This window comes from Carcharhinus amblyrhynchos, chromosome 8, assembly GCF_965287045.1.
Source record: "Carcharhinus amblyrhynchos chromosome 8, sCarAmb.v2.hapA, whole genome shotgun sequence".
Classification (NCBI taxonomy): Eukaryota; Metazoa; Chordata; class Chondrichthyes; order Carcharhiniformes; family Carcharhinidae; genus Carcharhinus; species Carcharhinus amblyrhynchos.
Genome location: NC_137331.1, coordinates 50,315,416 through 50,333,953, shown reverse-complemented (window position 1 = coordinate 50,333,953; position 18,538 = coordinate 50,315,416). Strand labels below are relative to the sequence as shown.

The following is an 18,538-nucleotide window of genomic DNA, read 5'->3' as shown; positions in this document are numbered from 1 at the left end:
TGCCAATATGACATGGCCAATTTGTGCCAAGGGGAAGTGCCAGGGAGCATTGTCAGGCCAGTGGCTGGCCATGTCCCTCTCTCCCAGGAGTTATATACAAACGTACGCCCCCAGAGAGACCCCCACGACAGGTTCATACCCGGGTGAAGTTGTTATAAATGGCGCCAGCATTATACCACACCAATGCCCACAGAATATCCAGTAAAGAGGGTATGGTTATGCATTAAAATGAATTTCCTGGGATCCCATGGCATGTTTGATGCCACTCCGCCTGCAAGGGGGATGCAAGATTGGAACTTGGAAACTCGCCAACGCAAATTGCATTTTCTGGATTTTGAATGCACGTCACCGCTCCTGCAGATGGTGAGTACAGGCTTGCCCCCATGGTTAATTGGCTTCTATTTCAATGCCCTCTTCTAATAGCTAAGACCCTGCTATTTTTTAATCCCTTTTATTCCTCATTATTAGCTTTGGGCCATCTTCCATGGCATTGCGGTCCTGATATTCCGTTCCTTCAGTCTCAGCAGTACAGAGAAAAGGGGGCCGAGTATTTCCCTGGATTTCCAGAGCTTCCATAAATGGGTGGATGTGAGCTCACATTTGCATTATGTGCAAGCTCAACACATCCGTGAAAATGAGGCTGGCGTTGTGTTTCTGGTTTTCTGATCTCAAACTCCTCTACTGAAAATAAATGGCTGTTTAATTCCAGCGACTCTCCTGGGCACTGGCAGTGGACCCTGCAATTAAAACCTACTCAGAGTGGGAAAAATCACCTGGTCTTTGGGTCTAACAGATTTCTAGATGGTGTTTTCCGACAGTCAAAACTATTTAATGCTGGCAGTCAAGTACATAGCTGCAGATCTATCTATTTTAAAATATTTATTCACTGGTGGTTGAATAATATGCTCAGGTGCAGGGAACATGATCTGAACCAGGAAGTGGGCAGCCTTCTGCTTCCTGGCACCCCAGCTGAAGTACACCGGATAAAAAGGCAATTAGGCAAATTGGTCTGGGTGGGTTTCATGGTAAGTGTGTTGACAGGATGGCGACATGTTCACACGGTACACAAATATCAAACATGCCTACTGCTCGATCGCCCACCCACACTTTGGCAAATCAAACCACAAGGCTGTGCTCCTGCTCTCAGCTTGCAAGCTAAAATTGAAGCGGGAGAATCTGTCAACGAAAGCCGTGCAATGTTGGTCTGAGGAATTGGATCTCCTGTGGGACTGCTTGGACTCAGTGGACTGGTCAGTATTTCAAAGCTCAGTGACCAACCCAAGTGAGTACGCCACTACAGTATAACTGACTTCATTAGTACATGTCTAGAAGACTGTTCAAAGAAGCAAATCCGCATGTTCCCCAACCGGAAATCATGGATGAACAAGGATATCCACTGTTTGATGAAGTCCAGGTCTGAGGTGTTCAAGTCAGGTGACCCTGACCTATACAAGAAAACCAGATCTGTCAAAGATGCCAAAAGACAGTATCAGACCAAGCTAGAATCCCAGGCTAGCCACACCGAGCCCGTTGACTATGGGAAGGTCTGCAAGACATAACAGGCTACAAGATGAAGGCATGTAAAATCACCAGCTCCAATGCACCCCTCCCTAATGAGCTCAATGCATTCTATGCCTGTTTTGAGCAAGAGATCAGCGGGAGCATGCTTTCTATCCTGGAAGCCCTGGATGAGCCTATATCTGGGTCAGCACTGCAAATGTCAGAACAGCTTTCTTGAAGGTCAACCACGGCAAGTGACTGTCTTGAAAGGGGAACCCGGACGAGCACTTAGTTCTGCACAGGTCAGCTGGCGGGGTTATTCACAGACATCTTCAACCTCTCTTTACAACAATCTGAAGTCCCAATCTGCTTCAAGAAGATGACCATCATCCCGGTTTCTAAGAAAAGCATTTTCAACACTGGTGCCCCACAAGGCTGTGTTCTTAGCCCTCTACTGTACTCCTTATACACCTGTGACTGTGTGGCCAAATTCCCCGCCAACTCAATTTTCAAGTTTGCTGACAACAGCACCGTAGTGAGTGGGATCTCAAACAATGAGGAGGTAGAGTACAGGAATCATTTAGAGAATTTGGTGAACTGCTGTGGCGACAATAATCTCTCCCTCAATGTCACCAAAAAGGAGATTGTCATCGACTTCAGGAAGCGTAGAGGAGAACATGCCCCTGTCTACATCAATGGCGATGAAGGGTCGAGAGCTTTAAGTTTTTAGGTATCCAGTTCACCAATAACCTGTCCTGGTGCCCCATGCTGATGCTATAGTTAAGAAAGGCCACCAACATTTCTACTTTCTCAGAAGACTAAGGAAATTTGGCACATTTGCTACAACTCTCACCAACTTCTACAGATGCACCATTGAAAGCATTCTTTCTGGTTGTATCACAGCTTGGTATGGCTCCTGCTCTGCCCAAGACCGCAAGGAACTACAAAAGGTTGTAAATGTAGCCCAATCCATCACACAAACCAATCCATTGACTCTGTCTACACTTCCCGCTGCCTTGGCAAAGGAACCAGCATAATTAAGGACCTGATGCACCATGGACATTGTCTCTCCCACCTTCTTCCTTCAGGAAAAAGACACAAAAGTCTGAGGTCCTGTACCAAACAACTTTTAAGAACAGCTTCTTCCCTGCTGCTGTCAGACTTTTGAATGGGTCCATCTTACATTAAGTTGATCTTTCTTTATACACCAGCTACGACTGTAACACTACACTCTGCACTCTCTTGTTTTCTTCTCTATGAATGGTATGCTCTGTCTGTATCGCGCGCAAGAAACAATACTTTTCACTATATGTTAATACATGTGACAATAATAAATCAAATCAAAGATTTCACATGGAATTATGTTTAGACATGCTGTGCTCACCTCCCCGAGACTGGGGCTTCATAACCTATTGGAATCATCGGCTTATCAAGCATCCTTTGTGCCTTGGTAATCCACTATAACCATGTCCAGGACCTTCTGCCTGAATGTCAGTATGTTCTGTCACCTCATCTTCACCCTCAACTTCGAAGTCCTTCTGTGCCACTGTTGTGGAGTTATGACGGCCTCATAACCTTCTGTGTCTGTTGCAGTTCTGCCACCTTCATGGATGGCCAGTGCATCCTTGCCCTCTAAATCCTCCTTTTGCCACTTTTGACTATTTTAGACAGTTTTATGGAAAAATATCTTGGTGTCATATCAAGCAGAACAAAACTACAACTATGCTTTCACCTTGTTGAACAGCAAGACTTAATTTTATTTATATTTAAGAATCTCATAGATTGTGCCCCCTTTCAGATTCTGAGCCAAAATTACTGGGGGCCATCTCTTTACTTTAGAACATCTCCTTCAAAATTCCCACCAGGATACTTTTGCTGGAGACTATTGCAAGCAGCCTCCTCCTGGATGTTAGAAATGGTAAGCACATGGATAGCTTGTATGGCTATTGCATATCCTTCCTTCAGCAAGTCTAACTTCATGCAGGGCGCTTGTAGTTTTAGGTGGCAGTGCTTAGCTTTCAGCACTTATCCCTGACAATGCAATCTTACAAGTGTATCCTTCAGTTTTTCTGCAACAAGAAAAGAACAAGAGAATAGTTCCTTCAAGCTTTGAGATTATTCAAGGCCACATTTTGCTTTTAGCCACGCCAACTGTTCTCATCTGTATTAAATAATGCAAAGATCAATACTTAGGCTCTCCTAACATATAAAAAGGCTATGTTTATCCCCACATTCTCTATCTCTCTCCTACAGCTTTTGAAATTGATTTTTCTAAAGAACAATTGTATTACTGGGGAATAGTTTGGATGGGATTTCTGCCTGCTTGCCTGACCCTGCCTATTTTCCTATGATAGGGAGCATTAAATATGCTGTTAAGGGTCTTTGGAACAATAACAAAGCCCACCATAGCAAACTTAAGGGATTATGCGGTGGGAAAGAGCCATGGTTGAAGGAAACAGACACGTTCCAAGTAAGTTCAGTTAAAGATACTCTATGAATCTATTGTCATCTAACTGAAGGTTATGAGCCTGAAGGAGGCCCTAGCTTCACTCACAGCTTCCTCCAAATGATGACTAACTTGGATATAATTGACAAGGCAGACAATGAGTAGTCTTTTCTTGACCTTGTTTGGCCTGAAGCTATGAGACTTCGTAAAGTATACAGCTACTGCTGTGAACTGCGGGGTGGCACCGCAGCACAGTGGTTGGCACTGCTGCTTCACAGCACCATGGACACAGGTTTGATTCCTGGCTTGGATGACTGCCTGTGTGGAGGTTGCACGTTCTCCCCATGTCTGTGCAGGTTTCTTCCAGGTGCTCCGGTTTCCACCCACACTACAAACATGTGCAGGTTAAGTGGTTTGGCCATGCTAGGGTTGCTCCTTAGTGTCAGAGGGATTGGCTAGGGTAAATGCATGGGGTTATGGGGATAGGGCCTGGGTGGGATTGTGTTCAGTGCAGACTTGATGTGCCGAAAGGCCTACTTCTGCACTGTAGGATTCAATAGATTCTATGAACTCTGAAAACCCTCCCATCTGCTTGCATTCCACAATGCCCCACTGCTGGTGGATCTATCCTACTGGAAGGAGACTACATACCCAAAGGTAATACTGTAGGAGTTTGAGAGGTGACTGATTGTCTATCTATTATAATGCTAGGCATTCAGTGAGAACAACCGTATCAAACTGTCATTCACTAGCCTACAGGAAACAGAAATTGCCCCTTAGTGTCAGGAGGTCTAGCTAGGGTAAATGCGTGGGGTCATGGGGATAGAGCCTGGGTGGGATTGTGGTTGGTGCAGATTCGATGGGCGGAATGGCCCCCTTCTGCACTGTAGGGATTCTATGACATTGCAAATTTCTTCACAACCAGTAAATTAATTGTACTGTGATCCCTGTTGGCTTTTAGACAAAACAGCATCCAGTTTGTACACATCTGGGTCCTGTAAACAGCAATAAGGTAAATGACTTGCTCATTTGTTTTTGATGTTGCTGATTAAAGGATACATGTATGCTGAAATGTCAGGGTAACTCCTGGTCCTCTTTGACTAGTGCCACACAATCTTTTGCATCAACTGAAGAGGCAAACAGATCCCAGTTTAACTCTGTCAATGTTAATCATCTGACCTTGGAACACTTAATACTATTACCACCTCAACACCCTGCTGAGATTTGTAACAATCATTGAGAATTTACATCAATGGAAGTGAATAAAATGATTCTTTAGACTGGTTTTCTGAAGGCATGGGTTGTTTATGCTGTGTGACTTTCATTTGCAAAAGTGATATAGGGTGGCAGGGTGGCACAGTGATTAGCACTTCTGCCTCACAGCGCTAGGGAGCTGGGTTTGATTCCCTTGGGTCACTGTCTGTGTGGAGTTTGCATGTTCCCCCCATGTCTGCATGGGTTTCCCCCGTGTGCTCTGGTTTCCTGCCATAATCCAAAAGATGTGCAGGTTAGGTGCATTGGCCATGCTAAATTGCCCTTCCGTGTCCCAGGATGCGTAGGTAAGAGGGATTAGCTGGATAAATATATGGGGTTAGGGGATAGGGTCTAGGTGGGGTTATTGTCAGTGCAGACTTGACAGGCACCTCCTTCAGCACGGTAGGGATTCTATGATTCTCTTTCAATTTACGATTGATTTTGAGTTAGAATAATGTCATTAATCTTAATTAAACTTTACCTAACACAGCATGTAAAAGGCAAATAATGCACATACCAAAGTACCAACATCGTGATCCACCTTCTTCTGATCTTTTCAGCCAAGATTCATTCCAGGAATTACCAAAATCAACCAGTAATACCAGCTCAGTAAGAATAAAACAAAAGGCACCGGCTGAGCCAATTCCAAACGACACTAAAAAGAGGAAATGTTATTCAATGATAAATTCTCCGAAACAAACATTAATCCAGCTCTAAAACAATATTCATATATACTGACTACACTTTAGCTGAATTTGATAGTTATTTTTTATTCCTTAAATTTGCAAAATGGTTCAATAATTGGAGTTTAGAATTTTCAACGCTACCCTGAGATTTTGCCTCATTTGTCACTTAGCTGAAGAATCAGATTAGATAGTGGAGGGCACAGAAAGGATCACTTTCACAAAGGGGAAGAAACACCATGGGGCACACTGACCGTGCACACCTTCCTGGCTCTTCAAGTACTAAGTTAACTCTAGCGTGAGGGGATTAGCAGGATAAATATGTGGGGATACAGGAATAGGGACTAGGTAGGATTGTGGCTGGTGCAGACTCGATGGGCCAAATGGCCTCCTTCTGCACTGTAGGGAACCTATGAAATAGCAATGCCACCACAGGTTGACATGAAGCAAAGGTGGCATCACTGCCATTAAGATAATGGACATCTGCATGAATAATCTGAGCGTATGCTCACAGAACACTGGTCCTGAACGGATCAGAACTCCTTTCTGTTCATAAAGGTGCTGAGATTGATGGTGGGAGCTACACTTTGAAGATGATGTGCTGAAACAACAGCTGTTGGTCCTGCAGCAATGCTCACATCTCATGAAAGAATTAATTTAAATGAAAATACCAGCACAGCAAAGGCATGAAGGCAACATTTTTCTCTTTGTGACTGAAGAGTTAGAGAGGATAAACTAAAAGGTGATGATCTTTGGAACTGGAGCCACTCTCTAGTGAAAAAACAAAGCATATGGAGGGAGATTGCTGACTGAGTCAATATAGTTCATTAAGTCCCTTATGAACAAGTGCAATTGAGGATGGAGGTTGCTGATAATAGTAGTGCAAGCAGCAGTGTGCTCCTCACTTTTATACACGTTTCTTGTGGAGCCTATCAGCTGTGGCACCACTCAGATTTGGAATTACTCCACTCACTTGGAGCTACCATTTGAAACTTTGTGCACAACGGTAACTTTTCTTCACACACGTATTTGCATCCACGCTGGACAGCAAATACATAAGAGCAAACAAGTTGCTCAGTTATACAACTTGAGGCTCCCATCTATTGTTAAACATTAATCAGTACGCCAGTACCCATGAATGCAGATGTTAACCCTGGTCTTTCTAGAACCTCTGCTTCTGTTCCTTCTGAAATGCAGACACTGTGAACTGTTGCTCAAAGAAGGCTTTGTGGCTGCTTCCTAAGGAATGATCACTGACATGCATTAAGATGTTTCTGTGATTGGATGCAACTTTGGCATTAATTAAGTGCAAATCCTCACTATTTGTGGAGGCCATGAGGTTGATTGGATGGCATTTCATCGGAGCCTTTTCCACGCATACAAAGGGACAGTTTTCCTTCTTTCAGAAGTGATGAGGGAGCCTTCTCTGCCACACATGTATCAGGGAAAAATTGGGTTTCATACAGCCTGTTGTTTTTAGACATTAACTCTTTCCTAAAGGTCAAGAATCAAATCCCAGACCTGGATACGTGCATTTCTGATGGGAACGCTATCTTGGTGCAATGCACCTAACGATCACTGCCAGCAAAGATGATGGCATTAGTAAGGGTGCAATGCTGATACATGCTGGTACTGCCATTTTCAGATGCTCATTTTAGTCACTACGCTCTCGTAAGTTCGCACAGCTCAATATGCTTTAAATGCCATGAAAGATCGCCTCACCAGTACTTGTTAAAGGGATCAAGAGCTATTTGCAGGTTAGTTGCTGAATTGTTTCTTCTGACTGGTGGTGCAATTGTGCACATCTCTGGAGTTTCCTTAGGCTTGCATAAAGTTTTGAGAAATCACTGGCAATGGTCTCACTAGCGGTGAAGTATTTTTCCATTAGCTTAAAAGCTTGTGCTGAAACAAGTTGCTTCCAGAATGAAAGGTCTGATAGATTTTTCTGTTGGAGGAGAGAGGAAAAGGTTCTCAGCAGGAGGATGTATCTACCCATGGTCTTTAGGGAGCAATTTTCTGAGCTGAAATTCAATGAGGACCTCCAGCACTGGATTATGTCATTGCTTCACTAAAGAGATTGTCACTGAAATCTGCCAACTGCTGTAGCCACAATATTGGGCAGAGCAAGGGGTCACGTTGCCTGTGGCTGTCAAGGTGGCTGAGGCGCTTGATTTTGCCTCCTTCCAGCCTGCTAGAGACCACAGTTTGCAATACATTGCTGCATGAAGGAGATCACTGAGTCTCTCTATGCAGAAAGAGATAACTTCACCTTATTCACTTCACCAGAGAGGTGTGTTATTGATTCGTTAATTATGTTGCTAAGAGAAGCAGATGAAGGACATTGTTTAATTGAGTTCATTGGGCACTTACTGAGCTGCCCCTTGGCTTGGCCAAGATGGTCATCAACATGTCCAAGTAGTGGCTTGCTGAGCTGGTCTTCAGGCCCAATTTTCTGTGGCTATACTTACATCTGGATGTCCCTGGAAAGGGAACAAGCGGTGTTCACTGGTACACTCGAGGTCATCCACAAGTTGTGGGCACCACAGGAGTTGCAGTGCACCATCAGTCCCCACACCAACATTTTGCTTTGATTTTTTAACGGTCCTTCAAAGTTTTCTCTTTTATTACAGTGTCTCTTTAAGGGGCTGCCACTTTAATTAGTTTATCTGTTAAATACCTTATTTCATTTTAATTGGTGCTCCAAAGGAGTATAAAGAGAGACTGAGCCTGTTCCTGGACCTGGTAAGAAAGCCATCTATAAGTCCAAGTAGCTGGCGATTGAGTGGAGTCCTTCAGCTCAATTGTCTTCCCCTATTCCATGGTTACATTTGTGCCTGGGTCCCTTGGATAGGGTGACCACTGGTATGAATGAGGCCCTCTGCAAGCAATGCTCCAGAAGTAAGAGGCAGCACGGTGGCACAGTGGTTAGTACTGTTGCCTCACAGCTTCAGGGACCCGGATTAAATCTCGGCCTCGGGTGACTATCTGTGTGGAATTTGTACATACTCCCCATGTCTTTGTGGGTTTCCTCTGGGTGCTCCAGTTTCCACCCACAGTCCAAAGATGTGCAGGTTAGGCGAATTGACCATGATAAATTAACCCTAACGTCAGGGGTTAGCACAGTAAATATATGGGGTTACATGGATAGGGCCTGGATCGGATTGTGGTCAGTGCAGGCTTGATGGGCCGAAAGCCCTCCTTCTGCACTGCATGGATTCTATGATTCTAAAACTTTCCTGCTGTTCCTATTGCCGGGATCCTCCGGTCCCACCAACAGTGACCCCACCCCCTCATCCCTATCACGGATTCCCCAGTAGTGAAAGGTGCAGACAACAGGAAAACCCATTGACCAGAGGATCCTGCCACCAGTCAGTGGTGGGCCACCTCCACTACTGCAAAACATGCCGTGGGGAAGGGTGGAAAATCCCACCCAACACTTTGATTTGAGTTGTTAATTTTCCTTTCATGTTTTGCTTTTTTTGTTAGTGTCCCTTTAAGGAGCTGTCACTTTAGTTAGTTAATTAATTGACACTTTGTTTGATAGGTTTCTCAAAAGAGGACAAAGGGAGACTGCTGGGACACTGGGTTGGTAGGTCGGAAGTGACATATGTAATGCCGCATCCTGTGAATAAAGCTGTTACCAAGAAATGTATAAGTATTTTGTCTCATACTTCATTAACTAGCATGGGACTGGAGAAACAATGAGCAGGAAGAGGGTGTGCACTGATTTTAGACTTCCCTATTGTGCATGTTGCACACACATTGGTTTGTGGTGCCTCAAGTCAAATTGTTCGTCTTGTGAACTGAAAGCAATTCCACTTCCTCAACATGCAGCTGGTATGTGACTACAGGCAGCACATCAAGTGAATGCTTGTTCTCTTGGCACTGAACACAATGGCCCTGATTTTATTGGCATGCTTGCCCTGAAATTGGGGTGGATAAGGCTCAAAGAACAGCATTCTCCATTGGCCTCAGGTGGGATTTACGAGCCTCGGGTGGGCGTGCTGGTAAAATTCTGGCCAATGTCTTAATTTTGCAGCAGTCATCAGTGCCAACTACATTTAACCCACCATGGTAAGTCAAAGGCTTACCCTTACCTGAAGAAGGAGCAGCACTCCAAAAGCTTTTGCTACCAAATGAACCTGTTGGATTTTAACCTGGCGTTGTGAGACTTCTTACTGTGTATATCCCATGCTGGCCAGCCAGCACTGTCTCTACCATATAGGCTGCTTACCTTCCACCTGTTCATTCTTGCTGCCTGCTGCAATGCAACACCTTCTCGGGCAATAAAAAAAGATGTCACCCAGTGACTGTTGTGCAATACGTTTGGGTGATATGGCTGTCATGGTTAAATTTCACCAGTGAGTGAACCATGAGTTATAGGCGTAAGTGTGTGAAGGTGGGGTATGGATTGTTGCTGGATGGACAATGGGATATACTGAATTGAGCACTGGAGAAGGGTACTGGTGCGATAAGTACACTATGTCATCTGAAGATGAACATGCTCATCTTGAAAATTCATGTGAGGGCATTAAACATCCTCATTGCAGCAACCCTCCAGGTGATATGCTCTGCTTATTCAACCTGCCTCAAGCATGTCCATGGAGGGTCTCCTGTCCTTTCTGTAGACTCAGGACACGTCTCTTTTTATCCACCTCTTCTACTATGGGCTTAGGTGCATTGTTGGTAAGCCTGGATGCCTGCCCTCTTACATACTCTGCCTTGCTCAAAGTCCCACAGCACTGATACACTTTGAAAAACTTTGAATATTTGTTGCAGCCACAATACACTTGTCTTTAAGAGGAATCACAAAAACAAAATACTGCAAATCTGAAGTCAAAACTGACGATGCTGGATAGAGAAACAAAGTTATTGTTTCAGGTCTGTCAAAGGTGCCTTTCAGTAGCACTAGGCACTCACGTTATTGAGCCACCTGCTGATGGGTGCAGCCAATGAACAGTGAGTGTCATGATGGCAGCGTACAGAAATCCTTCATATAGAAACATAGAAAATAGGAGCAGGAGGAGACCATTCAGCCCTTTGAGCCTGATCCACTGTTCATTAAAATCATGGCTGATCATTTAACTCAATAGCCCGATCTCACCTTTTCCCAATCATGCTTCGATCCCCTTCGCCCCAAGAGTTATATCTAACTCCTTCTTAAAAACATAAAATGTTTTGGCCTCAACTCTTTCTATAGTAGTGAATCCCACAGGCAGCACACTCTCTGGGTGAAGAAATTTCTCCTCATCGCATTGATTTGATTTATTATTGTTGCATGTATTAGTATACAGTGAAAAGTATTGTTTCTTGCGCACTATACAGAAAAAAGCATACCATTCATAGAGAAGGAAAGAAGCAAGTGCAGAATATAGTGTTAGAATCATAGCTGGGTGTAGAGAAAGATCAACTTAGTGCGAGGTAGGTCCATTCAAAAGTCTGACGGCTGCAGGGAAAAAGTTATTCTAGTGTCAGTTGGTATATGACCTCAGACTTTCCTTTTTCCCGAATGAAGAAGATGGAAGGGAGTATGTCCAGGGTGCATACGGTCCTTAATGATGTTAGCTGTTTTTCCGAGGTAGCGGGAAGTAAAGACAGAGTTAATAGATGGGAGGCTGCTTTGTGTGGAGGACTGGGCTTCATTCATGACTCTTTGTAGTTTTTTGCTGTTTTGGGCAGAGCAGGAGATATACCAAGCTGTGATACAACCAGAAAGAATGCTTTCTATGGTACATCTGTAAAAGTTGGTGAATATTGTAGCTGACATGCCAAATTTGCCAAAGCACTTATTCTAATTTGCCTTCAAACCACTTTTAAATACGTTGATGTGTTTTAAATGCAATCTGAGCAACTATATTAAAAACCAGAGAACTTCTTGATCTTCAGATAGTGCTGACAATTTCATTTATTAATACGAGAAATTTTCTATTTGTTAAAGGATGATTGTGTACATGCCTGTGCAATGTAAGGAAAATCAACTGGTATATTTAAAAAGCCTAGAATAAATGCATCTTCAAATTTATAGTAGAAGCTTGTTTTTCAGGAAAAAAATGAATATGATGTTCTTATTACAGAGACTCACCATATCAGTTTCCTGCTGCCAAAGTTCACTAATTGAATTTTCATCCTTTGGCTAGAGCATTAAGATATTCCATTAAGCACTGAGTGCTAAAATTCAATAGCTAATGTAAGGAGAACAGGATACATTTCTTTTCCAATCAATTTAACAGCAGCATTTCTATTCAGGGCACTCAGTGACCCAACTTTTGAAGAACTTATTAGTGTGGAAAAAAACTAAGGGCAAGATTTTATGCTGTTCTGGCAGGAGGAGCACTTCAAATTGGGCATCTTTGCGCCACCTAACCACCTGCCCTCAATCTGTATGAAATTTTACAGGGGTCAGTGGACGCATTCATTGTTCCACCCACTGTGGGCGTGAATCTGATTATGTCACCAGCAAGTGGTGACGAAAATCAGAAGTCGTAATCTCACCAGTGAGATTGGCAATGTCTGGGTTTAACTGGATGTGGAGCCCCTGACGTCAATGCCGCAGGCAGCGAACATGGGCTCAAGATCCTGCCCACGGTCTTTGTTAGAAAGCTGTTTCTACTAGAGAGAGAGAAGCAGAGAAAATACTCAGCAGGCAGCCATGAAATGTGCAGCTTCAGTAGCTAAGGTGGACTGAAAGCTGTTGGTCAGAAAAGGATCTACTGGAGTTGACATCTTAAAATTGCAAAGGGGTTTGTATGTGTTAGAGTTAAGTTGGCTTAGCTAAAATCTCAATGGGTGTTGTGAGTCAAGAGGCCAGGTTCAAGCAACCAAGAGATGACCCCAGAAGTCCAAGGATCCACAATAAAGGTAGACTAATACATGTTAACTTGTGCATTGTGCCATGCCTCAACTAACAAAATGTTAAGTATCAATCTTTATCTTCCAATAAAACTCGTCTATTTGCATTCTAAATTAGAAATTGTCCTTTTTGTTGATATGGTTGTTCCTTCACAAGAATCTCCTTACTCTGTTTTAGTATAGAATCCAAATCACTACACAAGAAATGGCTGAAGGCACTGGATACTGCAAAGGCCTTGATAACATTCAGTAACAGTACTGAAGACTCGTACTCCAAAACTGGACAAATGCAATATGGCCAATTACTGTCCCATCAGCTTCCTTTCAACCATAGCAAAGTACTTGAAGGTTTCACTGCCATCAGTGCGATCAATCAACATCTACATATCACTGATGCTCAGTTTGGGTTCCACTCCTGACCTTATTACAGTCTTGGTCAAAATATGGTAAAAGAAAGCTGAACTTAAGAAGGGAAGGTGAGAGTGCTGCCCTTAATATCAAGGCAACATTTAACTGAGTGTGACATCAAGGAACCTGGAGTAGTCCAGGCAGCATTGTTTAAGGATACCAATGGTGTGCAGTGTTATATTTGGCTGACAGCATGGTTTTTAGTGAATGTTTGGTCACATGTGAGCATGGATTGCATACAGGAGTCATAAGCCATGTAGTAAGTAGCCCAATGGTCACACTTGATTTGCTGTGATGGCTCAAATATAAATGGCACAGCAGACTGGGCCAGTGAAGAGATCATGACTGTTGCCAGACTAACAGGCCAGCCATGACTTGTTGCCTATAACTGGTTGTTATGGAAGTGGAATGCCTTGTTTCCATAACTGGTTGTTATGGAAGTGGAATTCCTTTTGGTTCCAGGACATGACAGAGTTGACATGCAATGCTCAGAAAGTGATGTGCATGCTGTCATTAGCACTCTGCCACGTGGGAATACCTGCCTTCTTAGACAGGCAGTTTGCTGGTTCCACCTGCTTCTTTCTGGTAAGAAAGATTGCATTAAGTCGGCTGTCATTGAATAGAGAATCTCGTTGACCTCCCTTAGGCAAGAGTGATCAACAAACTACAAGACATTGCAAACTTCTCCAGCTGTAATTTGGAAGATATTACAGGCGTTCAAATCCATTACCACAGTCACCCTCATAACCACTGGAAGTGTGGACCTTGCCCTGCTCTGAGGATGCAGCTGTAGCAGATTTCAGTGAGGTGGACCTTACTGAAGAACAGATGTCTCACAAATTATTTCACAGCAAGGTTCAGTTAGGAGAAGAGCTTGGGAAACACCTCACTTGGAATTGAGTGCCCTGCTAATGGCCTTTGCTGCGATCCTCCTCACTCTTCTAGTAGCTTCTTTTGTTCTGAGTGGCTTCCGTTCATTCTCCGAGTCATGATGTATTCCAAGGGAAATGGCTACTGGTGAACCCATGTCTGGGAACAACTGGTGTGTGAAGCAGCCTTGTGGATGGCAAAATGTCAATAGATGCTGACACACCACTCCCTAAAAATGTTTGTAACTTTAAACTGGAAAGCAGTAAACACCTATAGAACTGAAGCAGCAGACAGAAGAAATCAAACAGCAACTAGCCTGTAACTAGATCCATTACTCTTAATGAGATAATAATTTTAAAGAGTGTTGTGTCGCTGAACCTGTGTTAATAGGGGGCATCTGCTGGAGCACTGAGATCAAAAAAGACATCACTAGCTCGAACACTGTACTGCATGCTGAGCAATGTTGGTGATCTGCCTCCTCTGCACACTCGCAGTAACTGTTCACTGTGTATGCAATGACACTCTGAACAATATGGCATCCAATGTTATTCTCCATTTTGGATCTCCAAAGGTGCTTGTAGCTTCAAATAGATGGGTGTAAAAATGCAACTTTGCAAAAATGCTCAGATGTTGTGGTTCTTTACTTCTGTAACAGGGCTCTGAGATTTCCAGCTTGCCATCCCAACAATTGCAGAATCTGCAGGGTCAGTGTGAAGCCACTCTATTTGCAAGGGTACAGCTATCACTTCTGCTACATCCCCTGCATCCATCTGCCTGAAAAATGGTAACCCCAATTTCTGCCCATCCTGGAGGTTCCCCAGGCACCAATGTAACCACAGTTTCCCCAGCACCCTGAGCAAGGGCACAAATATGCAATTTTTTAAAAAACCTCTTCTTTGGATTTCCAGGCCAGTTGCTTGCCCACTCACTGATGGGGTCCACCTCCACCTTTGTAGAAACCAGTACATATGTCACTCAGTGTACCAAGCTCCATTGATATGCTAGGGCTGTCAAACTTAAGGAACAAGGGTGGCAAGTCTCTCCCCCAGCTCTATACATTGGCTATCATTTGCAAAATACAGACAGAGGTTCTGCCCTTTCGAAGGCAACTAGAAAACAGGACTCTGCGATTTCCCTAGAGATTTTGTTGGCCTCTTGCTGGGGGTAAGGCTGGAGATCAGCACAAAGAATTTCAGGGCATACATGCTTATCAAGCATGTTTTTAAATTTTATGCTATGTTTCCATATATCCTTTCAGCAAATTGAAAGTCTGCACCTTAATGAACAATATCAAATGAGGAGCTGTGGGACACAATTTATCTCCCATGATTGCATCAGCAAATTCAAGATTGTGAGTTATAATTATAAATATAGGTGACTACAGATTGACTAGCATAGTTCCTCATCATTTTCTGTTTCTACTATTAGCGTTTACTTCTATGCAGATTCTGGGCATAAACAACGGGATCCACTTGTGCCGTTGTGAAAAGGAAAATATTTAAACTAGTTGTTAGATAAGGAGATGTCTGCTTTTAACGAGTGGCTGGAATTCTCTGGTCATTCACACCCTGCCACCACTGCTAATGAGAATGGAAAACTTGGCGCTCAGGCAAATCTCTGTTCACTGCAAGGGAACTGGAAAATCAAAGCAATGGACAAGGGTGGGGAATCCGGCCCTGTGCATCTCTATAAACATATGCTTATAAAAATGTGTAAGAATTGGCTCTGGTTCTATCCTTCGCCAACCAGAGTACAACATCTGCTTACATAAAATAATTAAAATGACAAACATTAACCATTAGTTGAACTAATGTCACTACAAAATGCATTTGTCAAAGATCTATCTGTTTTCCATTATGATGTTACCTTCATGAAATATAAGTAATTCTTGGAAGTTCAATCACTGTCTATATTCAAAGGTTACTTCATGAGTTAAAGTATTTCCACAGACAATTGTTGACGGAAGCTATCATTATTTCCATCAGTGTGAGGTTTACAGATTTTGGTATCAAATGCTGAATGTAAAGGCACTTAAAAGTCCATTTAAATCCACTCAGCAACTTACCTCGGCTGAAGTGTCCCTCAGGGATATAAAATGCACCGACCATTATTGCTACAAGTGCTCCAAACTTGAATAACCAGAAACTTTAAAAAGAGAATGTTAATGGAAGCGTAAGTCTTAAATGTCTGTGTCATATTCACTGCATTCCATTCTTGTACACTCCTGAATAATTGAATATATTCTTCATAATTTAATTTCATTCTAAGAAAAATAAAATAAACTGTTACTTCAAAATGAGATGATTGCAATTCACACAGTTTAATTTAATATAAAATTAATTTGATTTTTAATGCTGAGTTGTTTATTGAGCAAGTGATGGGTAACTATTACATAAGAACATAAGAAATAGGAGCAGTGATAAATAATAAAACAGTTTTAAAATACAATCATTAAAGACTGATACACAATATATTGTCTTGAAGAAACAATATTAAAATGGGCTGATTTTTATCAATCCCCCACTCCTTAAAGAAAACCTTGTCATCCTTGAGCGTAAATCAAGAATTACAATTTCCAGTAGGTGCTACAAGTAGGCAAGGGTTTCTGTCGAGAGCATGGTTTTGCAAGCTTGATCCTTGTAAGTAAACATTTACGATCAATGCAATGTTTCTGCCAAGGAATCTCTTTCAAAAACAATTTACAAAATGACTTACCCATTGTGTATGAGGGCCCTGGGATCTTTGCTATTTCTCACATTGATCATGAGCAGAGCTAACAGCAGGAAGAAAGTGGCCAGTCCAAAGCAGATACGATACACAGACTTGTAACCAACTAAGACTCTGCAGATCACGGGGTTAACCTCAGGGAACTGTGCATTGTATCCAATCTCGCAGAACCCTGGAATCTAAAATGTCATTTCTTGAGAGTTGCAATTTGTTTAGCAAGAAATACCATTTGTAATAAAGGAATAATATTACAAATATGTACGGTAAAGTGAGTAGGCAAAAATTTGGTAGATGGATTATAATGTGGGAAAATGTGAACTTGTCCACTTTGGCAGGAAGAAATGAAAAAAGCTGTATAGCAAATAAATGAAGAGGAAGTACTGAACTCCACAGTACAAAGGGATCTGGATGACCAGTGGGGTGGTTTTCCGGCCTCACCACACCTTGTGCAGATTGCACCCACAATAGCGTGCTTGTTTTGCAATCATCCCAATCCCTTTCTACTGGCGCAAACTGGATAGCGCCCAGAAAGGACATGAGGCCGATCAGCATATTTAAAGAAGCATTTGACTATGCTTAACCCATACGACATTGAATTCTCCCAACACCTTCTGACCTTAGAGCGTGACATGAATCCAGTGAGAATCATTACTGGTCTCCATGAGCAGAGGTCAGGCATGATAGCTATGCCGGGGAACTTGGAGGCTATCGCAACGCTCAGGTAGTTGGGGACATGGTTGGGCAGTGCCTATCTGGTCGTGCTAATCTGGCACCCTAGCAGTGTTAGGTGGACACTTCCTGTGTGCCAGGGTGATGGTACCTGAGAGGGGGTGGGGCCTGTGTGGAGGCTACGGCAGTGGGCTATGCAGGGGGGAGCTATTCAGGGGAGGCTACACAGTGGTTTGTATGGGGGTGCGTGCAGGGGTGGAGCATGAAAGAGGGGGTCATGAAGGAGTGGAGCAAGAGAAGGGCATGTCAGGAGTCATGGGGAGGGCATATTGGGTATTATGGAGGGTGACCCATTGGGAGAGGCCCAGTGACCCAAGGAGTGGGCAGTCCCAATTTCCTTGGGGGGGGTTCCCAGTGCACTGTGAGATCAGGCATCCTTCCAAGCTGGGCTTACAGGTGTGTTTAGCCAACCACCCCCCCAGTACCTGTGCCAAACTCGCCACTCTCCTACAGAGTGATTAAATGTGGGATTATTGCAGTTGAGACCACACTTTCTTGCCGTTATGACACATTTTAGTTTTTTGGGGGAAAACTCTGCCTCTGGTATATGAATCACAAAAGCATTAGCATGGAGGTACAGCAAGTGATTATCTTGGGGAAGTGTGTGCAATTGTGACCTCCTTACTTTAGAAAGGATATAATTGCATTAGAAGCTATTCACAGAACATGCACCAAGCTGATTCCTGAAGTGAAGGGGTTGTGTTATAATGAAAGGCTGAGCAGCACAGGCCTATGCCCATTAGAATTTTTAAAAATGACCGATGATCTTACTGAAAAATATAAAATCCTGACAGAATTGATTCTGATTGTTTTCTTTTCTCCTTGCCGGGGAGTGTAGAACTAGAAACACCATTCAAAAATTAGGATCCTCCCATTTAAGAGTGTCTTCAATCTGTGGAATCTCTTCACCAGAGAGCAGTGAATATATTCAAGACTGAGTTAAAATTTTGATCAACAAGGGGGCCAAGTGTTATGAAGTCAGACAGAAAAGAGTTGAGGCCACAATTGGATCAGCCATAATCTTATCGAATGGTGAGCAGTCCCAGGGGGCTGAGTAACCTCCTGCTATTCC

The 18,538-nt window shown here is 43.2% G+C and overlaps 1 protein-coding gene across 1 annotated transcript in view; it reads right to left on the bottom strand.

Annotated features, from left to right (window-relative positions):
* LOC145346991 (serine incorporator 1-like) overlaps nt 1-18,538 on the bottom strand; it is a 64,543-nt gene that overhangs the window by 37,885 nt on the left and 8,120 nt on the right. Inside the window, exons 3-5 of the mRNA XM_080194879.1 lie at nt 16,726-16,916; nt 16,076-16,155; nt 5,718-5,855 (exon numbers count right to left, since the gene is read on the bottom strand). Of these exons, the coding sequence (XP_080051005.1) occupies nt 5,718-5,855; nt 16,076-16,155; nt 16,726-16,916 (409 nt within the window). The remainder of the gene's footprint in view (nt 1-5,717; nt 5,856-16,075; nt 16,156-16,725; nt 16,917-18,538) is intronic.